The 15,454-nt window shown below is 39.6% G+C and overlaps 2 protein-coding genes across 2 annotated transcripts; one reads left to right on the forward strand and one right to left on the reverse strand.

Moving 5' to 3' along the window:
• Positions 1 to 135: 135 nt before the first annotated feature.
• trnt1 (tRNA nucleotidyl transferase, CCA-adding, 1) lies at positions 136 to 9,442 on the reverse strand. Its single transcript, XM_022187810.2, has 8 exons — positions 9,319 to 9,442; positions 8,981 to 9,110; positions 5,616 to 5,809; positions 4,962 to 5,100; positions 4,664 to 4,790; positions 4,335 to 4,528; positions 2,262 to 2,515; positions 136 to 829 (listed from the first exon to the last, which is right to left on the reverse strand). Exons 2-8 carry the CDS (start codon positions 9,108 to 9,110, stop codon positions 584 to 586), a joined length of 1,284 nt encoding a protein of 427 aa, XP_022043502.1. The 5' UTR covers positions 9,319 to 9,442; the 3' UTR covers positions 136 to 583.
• A 55-nt stretch (positions 9,443 to 9,497) lies between these two features.
• On the forward strand, positions 9,498 to 15,185 carry arl6ip5a (ADP-ribosylation factor-like 6 interacting protein 5a). The gene is made up of 3 exons (XM_022187718.2): positions 9,498 to 9,760; positions 13,499 to 13,716; positions 14,031 to 15,185. The coding sequence occupies exons 1-3, from the start codon at positions 9,582 to 9,584 to the stop codon at positions 14,204 to 14,206; spliced, it is 573 nt and encodes a 190-aa protein (XP_022043410.1). The 5' UTR covers positions 9,498 to 9,581; the 3' UTR covers positions 14,207 to 15,185.
• The last annotated feature ends 269 nt before the right edge of the window (positions 15,186 to 15,454 follow it).

The raw sequence follows: 15,454 nt of genomic DNA on the forward strand, positions 1-15,454 counted from the left end.
CATGCTAAGAAGTTCATCCAATACAGGCACCCCCTTTTTAACAGAACTTAGTCTTTTGTTGAGAAAACAAAGGGGAAAAAATTAGATAACACAAATGCAGTTATGCAAAACAGCAACCCAAAACAAAAACCAGTGTGACTGCTCTGATATTTTAATCCACTCTAAATGACAGATTCTTGCTGACATGTTTCATCTTCATTCATAGCATCAGCCCAAAGAGTGAACATGCGAAAAAACTGAAGATTTCATTTGTCTGAGCCCTGGCATAGTACCAATTTTACCATTTCCACAGATCACACAGTTGTCTGGTTATCCATACGGCGAAATATGCTTCCAGTACACATTTTGTCATATGATGTCAGCTGCAAGACACACCGAGTAATCTCTTCAGATTTCCACAGCAATGCAAATGAACAAAAGGGGCCCAAGGGTAATTTAGGCTGAAATGACATTCATCAGCAGCCATTTACTTTTTGTATTGTCTATTAACAATAAGCATCGTACTGCTCAAACAGTGACAGCATCATTTGTCCAAGTTTTATTTTTGTCTGAAGCACAAAAACACATTTGCTTTTCTGCTCATTTAAGGTGTTACGTATGCAAGGAGTTCATCTTTGTCCATCTGGTAGCCACTTTTCTTCCAGATGTCGCGGAGCTTCTGCAAGGTGGCGCCTATCTCCTTGCCCGACCTGACTCCCATCTTCCTCAGGTCGTGACCGCTGATGGGGAAGCGAGGGATGGACCACTGGCACAGTTCTGACAGCAGCTTGTGTTCACCTTGGTACTTGAGCAGCTCGCAGATTTTACTCTGGGAATCCAACTCCCGACTCTGAGAAGATACAGTATTTGTGTGAATTAGACCAACTTAAAACATGCCTACACTTAAACTCATAATTAATATTACGTGTTTTAAAATCCCATTAAATAATCATGACTCAAGAAGTTAGAGTGTTCAGGTGTGAATTGATCTAATTGGATTAACAATGGCCTGACAAGCAGATATATCAATATCCTGACTAGCTGGAAACATGCAACAGCAGATTTTTTTCAACTGAGCCACATTCCATTTCAAACAGAGCAAAACCCCAAACATAGAAATCTGTTCTTTGGGTGGGAAACTACATTTTCAAGGAGTTTAAAGCATTCCTGTGTGAATTCTCCTTTTCATTGTGGGGTTTTCTCCCTTTTGACCAAGTGTAATTCTACCTCTGCAAATGAAGGACTGTATTTTCTCAAAGCTGAATCTAATGTCTGTTCTATTAACCCATGAAAATACCTCAATCTATTCAAGTTAAGACATTTGTGTTCACATGTAATTAGGTGAGAACATTTGAAGTACTAAACTAAGAACTAAAATTCAAATGTTTACCAATTCAAACAAGAAAACTTGTTAAACTTGCAAAAGTTTTGTCAAACTAATAGATCTACTTGTTATTTAGAGGAAAGACACCCAGAATGCACTGGTAATTGTTTTTTTTTTAATTTATGCGAGTTTAAAAGAAAGTAGAGAGCATTATTCATTAAGTATTTTACCCACTTGGACCCAGATCCAGTTTGATTTGTCTATTGGAACTCCATTCTAGTTAGTGATAACAAGCGTTCCCTGCAATGCCTTTCTCCAGGCCCTATTAGTATGTGTGGGAACATGCTGCTTTCAGTTGTGGCTGATGGATGCAGGAGAACTGCTGTCCAACAGGAGAACATGATAAATTAAATTAATTAGTTGTTCTTTGGAGGAATGCTGCCTATCTCATTTTCCGAGAGCCTAAGCTGATGTCTGCAAATAGATTGGTTTGTCTGACCGACAGTTTAAACCCTGAGGATACCGTATTGAGTGAATCATCGTTAGAGTCAAGACAAGAAGCAAATATTAAAGTGACAAGATTTTTCTTTTTGGCATTTTTGCTTCAATGTGATTAAAAGAAAAATCTATTATCAGAATGGTTGCTGATTACTTTTCTGCTGATTGACTAATCAGTTAATTAACACTCATTTATCTCTAATTTAAACTGTCTTATGACTGTACTTCACCTAGTAGCCTCACTGCATTATTCACTTTCAAAATAAAATGATAACACTATTGTAGGCGACCACTTGCTCATAACACAATTCATGCTGATAAATAATCAATCCAGCCCAGAGATTTTTTTCCCCCACATGTAACTGTGTCTAAAATCCTTGACCACATTGTTCTGATAAAGTTGAATCTCTACTGTCACCTAATTCTTTCTACAGACCAACAACAAGAGGCGGAAACTTACGTCAACAATAAAGTCAGTGAAAGGTTTCAGGCTGTCCGGATCATCTTCACTCTTGCAGAGCTCCCGTCTGTTTTTGACCAGGAACAGAGCCAGATACTTCTCCTCTCTGGACACCTTCAGCCTGATGTCCATCTTTTCCACCTCCTCTGGGCAGTGCAACAGAGCAGCCAGGATGGTCATGGGTTTTGGTGAGTGCTCCTTAGCGTTCCGCCACACTCGCTTCAGCTCATCAATGTTGCCATCTGGAGGTAAACCTGAGGAGCAGCAGGGACAGGAGAGATTAATATGAGTGATAAGAGAAGGGAACTCAGCAGCACAAAAACACAGGATATTATTTGCTAGAATTACAGTACTGCTATAAAATCATGTGAGGCTGCTGAATAACCTGGAGAGTTAAAGAATCAGGAGTCGTTTAGTGAATAGTGGTGACGAATACCGGAGTCCACAGCACCACAGAGGTTTAGATTTATTGAGTTCACCTCATCTGAGTAACAGGATTTGAAACCTTCCCCATTTAGAAACAGCTCCAATGTGTGAGACTTGAAAATGTTTGGCACTATTGATCTTCTTGCTAATGCCTTCACTTAGCAGACAATCTTGTCATATGAGGAAACATTCTCTCTTAAACCCTTTCCAAGAGATCTGAGGGAAGACAAAAAAAGACTCATGATCTAAGAAACTGTGCACTTAGTTGGTTGATTTTGTTTTGCTGTTTTTATTAAAACCAAACTACAGCAAAATACAGCATGTGTAAAAGACATTCCAAGCAGCTTCATAGTTCCAACAGCACAATAAAATTACTGAAAAAAAACTTAGTCAGTGCATGTGCAACCTCAGGTAAAAATAATCAAATGGGGAAAATGTGATGTTAGCATTTGAGCTGTAGCAGTCATCATTACCTTTAAAAGGAATACAGTATACAGATTATTCTACTTAAATTTAGATGTTGTTGTAATGAGTTCAAGAACACTAGGGACCGTCCAATTAAATTCTAAATTTAGTTTGTGTACAAAATTTACCTAAAGTAATGGTTTTAAGAGCAATTTATCAAAAGGAGGTTTCATAAAAAGATAAATTTAAAGGAGCACGAAGGTCAGCTCATTCATTACAAGGGCTACTACTCAAATGTGAAAACAAAAAGTGTACCATCTGCTAGCGGTCAAGAGGAACTTAGAAGTTTGAAATACGTTTTGTCGTGAGGAATGCACAGTGTGAGGAATCTGATTACATTGTTCAATATTGTGATGATGATATGGCTTCTGACAAATTAACAAATATTGAAATGTATTAACTATACAGTTCCTATGTGTTTCTGCTTTAATAGGTCAGTGCTAACATAGATCTCCAACACTGAACAGCCTCTGCCCACTGAATAAAGAAAGGAAAAATAGCTTTAAACATGCTATCACTGAACAAACTGCACATGAACACGCCACCATCCTGCCTCATCTGCATACATGAAAGATGTACACAGTCTTTATTAAATCTGTATTTTTAGCCTTATTGTTCTTCTGTGCCTCATTTGTATCTAGCTGCTGTAACAAGTAAATTTCCCCAGTGAGAGATTAATGAGGATATCCTATCTTATGAACTGGACATGAATTTAAATAACATATTTGCATTATGTGGCCTATACTATGCATGCACAGTGCAAATAAAAACACGATTTATAAATCAGCACTACTAATGGCGTTATCTTGGTTTGAGATCGAGACTCAGATCAAATCGAGAATTTGAAAGAAGCTGGAATTTCAATGACAGAGTCTCCAATTAAAGACACTATTGAGTTGCAGTTTTGACCCACACTGAGAACAAAGAGTCATGAAATTGCAACCAGTGCTGGTCTCCTACAGATAGGGTAGAAGTGCAGTACAGTATGAAGCACTTCTTTAACAATAAGAATTAACAACAAAATCAGAGCGGTCAATCAAGTCTTTGTGTTGGAATAACTGATTAATCATTTCATTATTTGTTTTGTCAGGTCTATCTCTTCAATGTCTCACTACATACACATAATAGTGAATGACTGAAGCTGAACATGCTGATGTAAAGGGTTTTTTCCCCTGCTCTCACCTATGTACTGGGCCAGGTCCAGGTTATAAATCAGCTCCATCAGAGGACCAGCGTGGTTACCAACCACCATCTTCTTCAGTTCCATCCAAATTCGTTCTCCTGATATAGCTGCCAGTCCGCGACCATTTTCCCTGATGGCGGTCAGTGTCTCTGGCTCGTGGTCGTCAGCTTCCAAAGCCACCCTGCCGTAAAATCTGTGATGAAATGATAAAGTTGAGGAAGTCAGTGTGATTTCATTTTTCACTTGCATTGTAAATTCCCTCTCCTCCTTTTTTCTTAAAGTTTATAGCTGGATTTAGGTAGGGAAAAAATGAAATTAGGGAGCTGACCTGAAATATCGCAGTATTCTCAGGTAGTCTTCTTGAATCCTTTGTTCTGCGCTCCCAACAAACCGCACTTTCCGGTTCTGCAGGTCCTCATATCCCTTAAAATAGTCATATAATGTGCCATCAAGACCTGTGAGGGAAAACAATGTCCACACACCATGGTAAAGAATTTTAAAGTAAATTTGACTCCTTAAAAGTAATGAGAGACAGAGTTAAGAGATCATCAACAGGGATCGTCAAATCATCAGTGAACTTCAACACTGTTCCTGCTCTGGTTTAGTGGAGTACAAAGAAGAGTTACCTAGAAACATGGAGTTGATGGTGAGGTCTCTCCGCTCAGCGTCTTTCTGCCAGTCAGTGGTGAATTCTACCTCTGCATGACGTCCATCTGTCTGAACATCCACTCTCAGTGTGGTCACCTCAAAGTTCTCATTGTGTAGCTACAAGAGATAAATAGAAGTGATGGAGCAGCAATGGTGATGGTGCATATACTGTCATTCATAAGATTCTAGACACTTATTAAAGCAATTGGTACTACATTATGACACTGTGACATTTTATATTTAGAAAAACTAATGAAGCCATGTGTTTCAGCCTGCTGCATCTGTTCATCAGGCAGATCTTATTTACATATTCCAGGAACAGACTAATCAATTAGTAGCTGAGGTTCCTGTTCCTGGGCTGCTTTTCAGCAGAAAAAACCCTAAAGTACATCAACATGGTGCAACCATTAAAACAAAGATTTACGATTAGCTTGATTGATCAGACTGGAGACAGGTGTTATCATTTCTTAGTACTCAGTTTTAACTACATTTTCCCCAAGTAACTTTAACAGGCATAACTACATCTGGAGGACTAATTTTCTGCCAAAGTAAAACGCCTGACAGCAAGTTTGATGCAGATTTTTGTACACCGATTAGAAATGAGAGCAGCTGCATCCTCTCCGGCCTCTTACTCTTGCAGTAATAGTCCCGTGCTTCTCTCCTTTATTGTTGATCATTCTGATCCCAGCAGACTGGAACATGTCCTTCATCTCCTCTGGAGTGGCTGTGGTGGCAAAGTCCACATCTTCAGGCCGCTTTCCAGACAGAAGGTCCCGTACAGCACCTCCTGCTATCCTCAGCTCATGCTGGTTCTTCGCAAACACCTCTGGAAAGATCAAATCACAAACTTGTCACAGGCTGTATGTCATAAGAGAAAAGAGTTATCACAATAACAATTAGGACTAACTAATATTATGCACATTATCTCAAACACAACTTAAGTAATTCTTGTATTGCAGTTGTTATGTAATGCTGTTAATTTATGAGGTGAAATAAAGAGCAATACAGATATCTGCAAAAAGCAAATAATGAACTGACTAACAAATGCATCTAGTTTTCGTTTCTTCAGGGGCTGCACAATATTGGAAAAACCTGGATCACTGTACTCTGTTCTTCTGTAATAAACAGTACTGTATTTACTGTACATGCTGCATGAACATGTGATAAATAACATCTTTTGAACCCTGAAGTTGACTACAATATGAACAAAAAAAAAAAAAAATCAAGAATTTTCACCAAATTACTTGAAAAATTCTAGTTGGAAGAATTATTAATTCTTCAATGATTGGGGTGATGCTGTTGGGGAGTACAACATATTTGGAATCTTTCTCATACAATACTGGCAAGATGTATTCAAAATAGTTTGGCATTCAGACCTGGCTTTGAACTTGGCATACAGAGCATTGTGATAATAAAAATAAAGCAACCAAAAAACCTCAGGGTATACAAAAGCCCCTAAAATTGAGTAAACAATGTTAAACCAGATAGACTTCTGATGAAGACCACTCATGGCAAATCTGAACTTTGAATGCTTTTTTTGGACTAAACAGAAGAAAAAAAAAGTTGTAGTATGATTTGCTAGACTTAATTTGCCTTACTTCACAACATACTTCTTTGAGACGTGACTACTGTTTTTGCACATATTGTGCTGTTGAAATGATTGATTTTCCAGCCTTGGTTTCTTCAGTAGACCAAGAACTTTAAGCATCACCAACAAATTTAAATATTATCAAAGCAAGCTCTCAAAAATCTGATGGGTTAATTTCAATAATTACCACTATCTTTGAAATGAAAGATCAGACTGGTCAAAACCTAGTGGCGAGTCATGCTGAGAACTTGTTTACAGTTCAGGTGAGCTGTAAGGCACACAGCCACGTTTTTAAGGTACATTTAAATCATTAGTTATAGCTGAATCCTAAATTGCATCACAGCAGGATATTACTTCACTGTAAAAGTCTGATCTGTTTACTAAATTTAATTTGCATGTGTGTGTTTAGATATATTACAGAATGTGAGCTCTCTAATCATTAAAGTAACTACCAAAATATGACACTGGGTATTCAAGTAACAGTAAAAACACATTTTAGTTTGAGTTTCATAACTTATCGTCAAACATGGAAAGAATTTTTAGTGTTAAATTTATTAGCAAATAAGCATTTTGTCTCCTGGGATATTTTGAACGGTGGTCACCATAGTAATCAAAATGTTAAATGTACCTGTAGTGCACTTCAGATAATTACACTGCTCAAAAAAAATTAAAGGAACACTTTCTAGTCTAAGTATTGCATCAAATCAGTCAAACATGTGGGATATTGATCTGGTCAAGTAAGTAAAAGAGGGGGTTTTTAGTCAGCTTCAGCTGCTTTGGTGTTCATGAAATTAACAACAGATGCACTAGAGGGCTAACAATGAGACACCCCTCAAAACAGGATTGGTTTTACACATGAAGGCCACTGACATTTTATTCCCTTCTTGTGTTTTCTGACTGTTTTTCCAATAGTTTTGCATTTGGCTTGGGTCACTGTCACTACTGGCAGCATGAGGCGATACCTGGACCCTACAGAGGTTCCACAGACAGTCCAACTCCTCCAGGATTGGAGGATTGTGTGCCATTACCAGAAGGTTTGCTGTGTTGCCCAGCACATTCTCAAGAGCATGGAGGAGGTTCCAGAAGACAGGCAGTTACTCGAGGAGAGCTAGACAGGGCTGCAGAAGGTCCTCAATCCATCAGCAGGACAGGTATCTGCTCCTTTGTGCATGGAGGACCAGGATGAGCACTGCCAGAGCCCTACAAAATGGCCTCTAGCAGGCCACTGGTGTGAATGTCTCTGACCAAACAATCAGAAAGAGATGTAATGAGAGTGGTCTGAGGGCCTGACATCCTCTAGTGGGTCCTGTGCTCACTGCCTGACACTGTGGAGCTTGATTAGCATTTGCCATAGAACACAGGAATTGGCAGGTCTGCCAATGGTGCCCTTTGCTTTTCACAGATGAGAGCAGGCTCATCGTGAGCACATGTCACAGACATGGAAAGGTCTGGAGAAGCCATGGAGAACGTTATGCTGCCTGTAACATGGTTTAGCATGACCGGTTTGGTGGTGAGTCAATGATGGTCTGAGGAGGCATATCCATGGAGGGACACACAGACCTCTCCAGGCTGGACAACGGCACTCTGACTGCCATTAGGTATCAGGATGAAATCCTTGAATCCATTGTCAGACCCTACACTGGTGCAGTGGTCCTGGGTTCCTTGTGGTGTATGACAATGCCTGGCCTCATGTGGCAAGAGGATGCAGGCACTTCCTGGAGGATGAAGGAATTGACAGCATTGACTGGCCCCAATACTGACCTGACCTAAATCCAATAGAACGCCTTTGGATTGGAACATTATGTTTTGTTCCATCCGACACCATTAGGTTGCTCCTCAGACTGTCCAGGAGCTCAGTGATGCCCTGGTTCAGATCTGGGAGGAGATACCCCAGGACACCATCCATCGTCTCATTCGGAGCTTGTCCCGATTGTCAGGCTGCATACAAGCACATGGAGGTGATGCAAACTACTGAGTACCGTTTTGAGTTGCTGCCAACGAATTTCAGAAAACGGACCAGTGTGCCACATCAGTTTTTCACTTTGATTTTGGAATGTCTTGAATTTAGCCCTCCTGGGGGTTGATCATTTTTATTTCCATCAAACAATGTGGCATCTTTTCATTCCTAACACATTAACCAGTCCATATTAATGTAAATATTCAGTTTGTTTTTTCCCCGCATTGAAATATGATGTGTTTTCAAAGTGTTCCTTTCATTTTTTTTGAGCAGTGTAGTAAGATGAACTGTAGAACAATTAACCAAAGCATATCAGGGTGTGATTTTCTAACTCTCATATTAAAATAGGCTTCTACTACTCTTTGCACTAGAGGAGCATAACAGAATTCCTGAAATTCAGTTAGTGGTTTTGGTTTTTGTGCGCCCTTGCTACGGTCACAGCTGTACCTCACCTGCTAATCCATTCAGCCCATCAGAGAGCAGACACTGGAACTCGCTGGTCTTCAGCCGCATAGTAAAGAGACTCCTCCAAGAAATACTTCCTTTGCCAATCACACCAGGGTTCAATACTCTGCTCCACATCTGCACAAAGAACACAAACGTCGTAACTGGTTTCTGTTTGTTTACGTTTGCCCGCTACCAATGAGCTAGCTAGCTACATGTCACTGAAGTCATGCTTCTGACCGTTAGCGGTCGGCGTGCACCTGTCACGTTGTTTCTACACTGAGAACACGTAAGTAACAGGTGTCATGACGACAGTTAGGCAGTAGATATAACAAACACAACTGACCTGCAGCTTAAAGCGAAGGTTTTATTAACACAAACCGCAGTTATCTCCCCATAACGCCGCTCTGTCATATACTATAAAGCAATACAGGAAGAGTTTGGAGAGCGTGCGCTTACTGACCTATAGTGTGATGTAACGTCATCAATCAGAGGCGGGGTTTACGAGGCGAGAGCCGCCGAACTCTCGCGTTACTTTGGTTTGAAGCTTCAGGTGATCTTCCGGCTGCTTGTGTTGACTGTCAGATTAGTAAACGGGACTAGAGGGAGATGGCTAAAGTGGAGCTGACGCCGCTCAGATCGTGGGGCGACTTCTTCCCCGGTTCGGAAAGATTCGGGAAGCCAGACGTAAAAGATTCGGCGAAATGGGGCAACAGAGTCATCAGCAACCTGCTTTACTATCAGACAAATTATCTGGCTGTGGCCGTCGCTGTTTTCCTCATTGTCGGGTAAGTAATGCATATGACAACAAGCAGCACCAATACAGCAGCTGTTTGGTGTTTGTAACAGTATTTCCGGGTTTAAATGTTTCCTTTGCTGCAATATTTAGTCGCTATTGTTGCCCTGTTTGCATAAGCCAGCATGTAACCTACTTTAAAAGGATCTATAAGTGGGCAGAGGCAGGATGTAGACTCTGCTTACAGTTGGAATGAGTCCAATAAGAGTGAATGCAAGTACTGTTCCTCTTTCTGTGATGCACAGTTTCTGTTTTCTCATTATGTCACCCAAAGCCAAGAACTGAGCAACACATAGAAGTATAATTCAAGACATTATATTTGATTTTGAACATGACACCCACATGATGTGCAAATATGCAAACAGACTGAACTGGAGAGTGCAGTAATAATGTTGAGTCCTGCCTCGTCCAGCACATTAACCTAAATCAAAACTCATTAGTTTTAAGTGCATGAGCAGGCCCGGACCACAGCAGAGTGCTTGAAGAGCCGCTCTGTTATCCGGTAACTCCATACAAGGTACTCCATCAGATCAGGGATTAAATCTCTCCTTTATGAAATATCCTGGCTTTAGTTTGCACTTTGTTCCAAATAGAGCTCAGCCTACTAAAAATAGTGATGCCCTGCCATGGTCAGTCTGCTGAGTTGTGTGATGACATATTGTTGCTATGGTCATCAAGGCCTCATAAGCCTTCTGTCTGGTCAGCTGTTGCAGATATCACACTGGTGATAAAACAGCTGCTTAATCATCCACCTTTGTTCCCCTGTGAAGAAAGAAATCAGGTATTGGAAGATTTCTCAATTTGTTTGTCCTCAAGTGTGACCTTTAACCTAGCAAAACTAGTCCAACTTGATACCTTTATTTTCTTGTTTTTATAAAACCCTGTCATGTATGTTCCTCCAGTGTGGAAACAGAATAAAGTATGGAACACATAGTCTTAAAAGGTGTGTCTAGGGAGTGGGAGGAAGCTTATTGGATTATAAAACATTTTATACTCCAACGGCAACATACAGGCATCGTGTCTTTTTGAACCTACAGAGAAATGGAATCACATCACTAGAGTGGAAAATAACATTGAGAGTGAAATTATCAGAAACAATATCGCTACAAGAGGGTTATATAATATGCGCTGCCATCTGTTTGAGTAATCTCAGGTCAGTATTGGATGCGTACAAAGGAAAAGTAAACCATAGGTATTGTGCAACCGGTCTAAGCAAGGCATAAATGTAAGTGATGAGGGGTGTAAGCTGAGAAATCCTGTCAAAAGAATTGCACAACTTTGCTACTCTAACATACTTAAGAATGTGAGAGGTTACATTATTGTAATGCTTTCAAAACCATCCAATATCCTACATTCTGGCTATTCAACTGTGTGAGTGAGCATTGTCTTTAAAGCACTAGGCATTAGGAGTCTTTCTCCTTTAATTTGCTTGCAGTTGTTTGTTAGGCAGTTGGACTCTCAAAGATGGTTTCAGTGTTGGTTACTATGGTAACTCACACTGTAGGTCAAACGTACAAAAAGCAGAATCTGTTCAGGATTGCTGATGTTCCTACAAAGACGTAGCATTTTTGACATTTGACTGCATAAAAGGAAGTCAATGCCCCTCGTAGGGTATAAATATGGCCTCCATATTGTTTTGTGTGATATTAGTATAATGAGAGTGAGAGCCTAAGTAATACATTGATGCATACGCTGACTGATAGTTTAAGGTAAATATGTTGATGAATTTGCTTAAAGAAGTACAAAAAAATACAGTGTTGCAATCACATCATTTTACCATCAGAGGGCAGTGTGAGGTTCATTTCTAACTGTTAAATGAATAATTTAAATGATCAAAATATTTGTATGTATGTCTGTTTTTTTAATCAGTCAGTAGTTTTGAGTGTGCTGTTCTTGTTGTGTCTTAGCCTCACAAATTAACTTAGAAAATCAAGTTAATATTTCTGTATTCAGTGGTGTGACAGGTAGAATTTTTTAAATTTATTTATTTTTTACTTTAAAGTACCTCTCTGATGAAAATTACATTTTTATTTTATTGACATGTCCATGTTAGAGATCGACTGATATGCTTTCCCCGGGGTCAGTAATTATGATTAATAATCAAGAAAGCAGCTAACCATTATTTTTAACTGGTTGTTTATGTATATTGGGCATATGTTTAATTCAAAGAACTTTTTTTTTTTTTACCATTTGTTCTTCAGTGTTGATACCAGGATATTACTTGACATGTGATCAAGATAGTACTATGGGTGGAACATGTCCAAGACCACAGAATGACTACTGATACAGAGCCAAATAGGGCATTTTTAAATGTATTTATTAGGGAATGGTTAAAAAGAAATACTGATACTGGTAATCGGTCAATCCCAGTCCATATGGCGTTTATCTCTGCTATAAGGCATATCATGAGCAAAATAAGCAGTCAGCACCATGACAGGACATCTGTACTTTGAAACTGTACTGTACTGATAAAAGTCTTATGGTTTTAGATTTTAAGAATAGAATACTGTATTTAAGAATAGAAGCAATAGAAGGGTGGGCTGAGAAATAATCAGGGGCTTTATAGATCTGTAGATTCTAAAAGAGGCAACAATGTTGTTACATCTAAACCTTTTTAAAGCAGGAATGGATTTGTTTTTAACTAAAATCTCCTAATTACCGTATGTAATTTTGATACACAGAGATGAGTTTTTAAAATAAGCCTTTTTAAATCCGACAGTAGGGGAACTTTAGATTGTTACAACAGCAACGAGGACAGTGCAGGCAATTATGGAATATCAGTTGAAAAAATACAAAAAATAAACCAAAATATACATTAGTACTAGCTCTGATTGTCTACATCCATCTGGATGAAAATAACATTATTGCACATATCAATAGTTGCTGAGAAAGGGACTTTAATTGAACAATATCTGCACATTGTAATTTGGCTTCCAATGCTTTGTTCATGACACATTTTGACCACATCCACCTCCATCAAGCCTTGATTCCTTTAAGTTTTCCTCGGCTTAGTGATGCCACGATACCTCAAAGAGAGCCTCAGTAAGTTGAAGGTACTTGGTGAGACAGGCCCTCGGTCACACTACTTACTGAGGTCATGGACTTGGCCACTGTTTTCGTGCCAAGGCTGGATTTGTCACAAAGCTTTTTTGTCTGGCTGGACAGAATACAACAGTGAGAGCAGCAAACAAAATACCTTCAGTATACATTTATTTTCTAAGTGTGTGTGTATCAGGTGTGAACTTATGATTTGATATACAGTTTTGAAAAAAAAAAAGGATTTCCGGGCTGCAGCTGATAATCATTTACTCATTGCTAATCTGACATATATTCTCTTGATTATTTATTAAATCATTTAGGTTATTAAATGTCAGGAAATAGTGAAAAATGAACATCAGAAAAGCGGCAAATAAGAGCTGCAGATCCATTTTCTGCTCACTGGCTAATTCATTATTCAACTATTCTTTTAGTTTTCGTTCTTTTTGCTTATTAACCTTTATCTAATTTTAGATGTCATTATTTGTGGACTCAATAAAATGAATGATATGCTCATCTGAGGTTGTCCAATTTTTATAAAAACAGTATGTGGCACAGTCTGAAACCATGTTGTTGTACAGACGGACTCTAACCACTTGGCGGAGCCTGTGACTACACAGGAACATATTCATGCTCTAGCTGCATCACAGCCATTTAAATCTGCTCTCACGTGCCTCGTGTTGCTGCCCTGCAGGTTCCTGAACCCTCTGGGGATGTTCACAGCCATGACCGTGGTGTCGGGCATCTTCCTGGGTTCAGTGTGGGCTGGAGAAAACAGAACTGCGATCAGCAGCTTTAAGAGGCAGAATCCCACAGCCTTTGTAATCATCGTCATGGTTGCCAGCTACATATTGATTTCTATGCTGGGGAGTGTCATGGTGTTCACCTCAGCGATCACTTTACCTCTGGCATGTAAGTTGATACACTGGATAATAGTCCCTAAGTGACATGTTGATTCATTCTATATCTGGTATTGCAGCATAAACATCCACAGAAAGTAAACAGAGCTTACTATGAAGTTCATTAGCTCATTAAATGCCATTTAGTGCATTATACTTCTGTGTAGTATACTGATGTGTGCATTTGAAGTACCACGAAATGATTCCAAATCAATGAAAGATGTTCTTCGGATTCTCAAAGACTCGTCGTATGACTTGAATTTTTTATGGGTTTGTTTTTGCCAAACATTTCAAATGTTAACAGTCACTTTCCCATCTGTATTTCAGTGATATTTGCACACGCTTCCTTTCGCCTCCGCAACATGAAAAATAAACTGGAGAACAAGATGGAGTTTGCAGGACTAAAGAGGTCACCGATGGGGATTTTGCTGGAAGCTCTGGATCAACAGGAGGAGAACTTACAGAAGATCCAGGGCTTCCTGGAGGGAAAACGGAAGGAGTGACTGGACTTTTAAAGAAGCATGCGTCCATGTTTTGGCCAAAGATCATGACTTTTTTTCTTAGATGAAACAGATTTGTCTGTCTCTCAGTGTAAACCTGTTACAGATTGACATACAGAGTGTGGTTTGAAAACTAAGATTGTAATCTAAAGGGCTTTATCTTTACCTCGGGGTATTTGTTACTCCACCCATAACTTGCTAGGGCACCTTTCTCCAACAGTGTTGAGAACATCTCCTCTATGCACCGTGTGAGTGTCCAGTGCAACACAGCTGCAGACTTAATGCTATGTATGAAATCTGTGTTTAATCAGTCTCAGAAACAGTCGTCAGTTCTGCCAGTTTGCGCTCAACAAATATTGTGAAAGCAGTGCAAGTGTTGCTTTTTAACAAAGAGTCAAAAGTGCACACTCATCACATATTACTGCCAAGAAACTCCAAAGGCTGGATTGTTTCAAGTTTTTGAATGATCTCCTCACATTAAATGTAACAGTTCAGTCCATATTTGAATAGAAACCAGCCAACCTTATGTTCATGCAAATGAAAAGAACCAGACAAAAGAGAAAGCACTGCTTTGTCTCGAGTCAGATCGCTTTGTCAATATTTAAAACGGAGACTTCAAAGGCAACCTATGTCCGTCAGTATTCCTTGTGAACCTCTGAGTGTTTAATCTTGACAATGCCCCCTGGGTGACGGATGGGCTAACTTTCCTCTCCACTTACCCCAAATGCTAATCAATGGGCTTGCAGTAGATTATAGTGCTGAGAGCAGCGCAGTGACTGAGTGGATTCATCTGCAGTCATTCACCTCCAAACCCGAGTTAGCCGCTGTGTCAGCTTTTTTTTTTTTTATTGGATTCCATTTGAAATTGACTGCAGATAACGAGAATCCATCTGGAACATAATGCTCTGTTATTTGGTTTCAAGTGGCAGTGTGTAATGGGAGGGAGGAACATGAAGATAATAAAGACTGCTAGTTTTTCAAAGTGTCTCTGTTAACTCCTTGCTTTCAAAATGACTAAACTCTGTTTTGTAACATTCGGTGTAGCATCATTTCTCAGTGGAATGCAGGAAGCAGACCCCTTAAATGACCTCCACACACTCAGGTGTAACCCTATTCCAGTGGCTCTCTCTGCTTTAACCTCATCTCGAGCTACTAGGCTTTACCCGTCGGTGCTGCAGTAGTGATTTATGTCCTCCTCCCCTGCGGTGCCTCATCTCCATCCATATTGTGAAACTTGGAGGAGTGAACACA

Source organism: Acanthochromis polyacanthus, chromosome 5 (genome assembly GCF_021347895.1).
Source record: "Acanthochromis polyacanthus isolate Apoly-LR-REF ecotype Palm Island chromosome 5, KAUST_Apoly_ChrSc, whole genome shotgun sequence".
Classification (NCBI taxonomy): domain Eukaryota; kingdom Metazoa; phylum Chordata; class Actinopteri; family Pomacentridae; genus Acanthochromis; species Acanthochromis polyacanthus.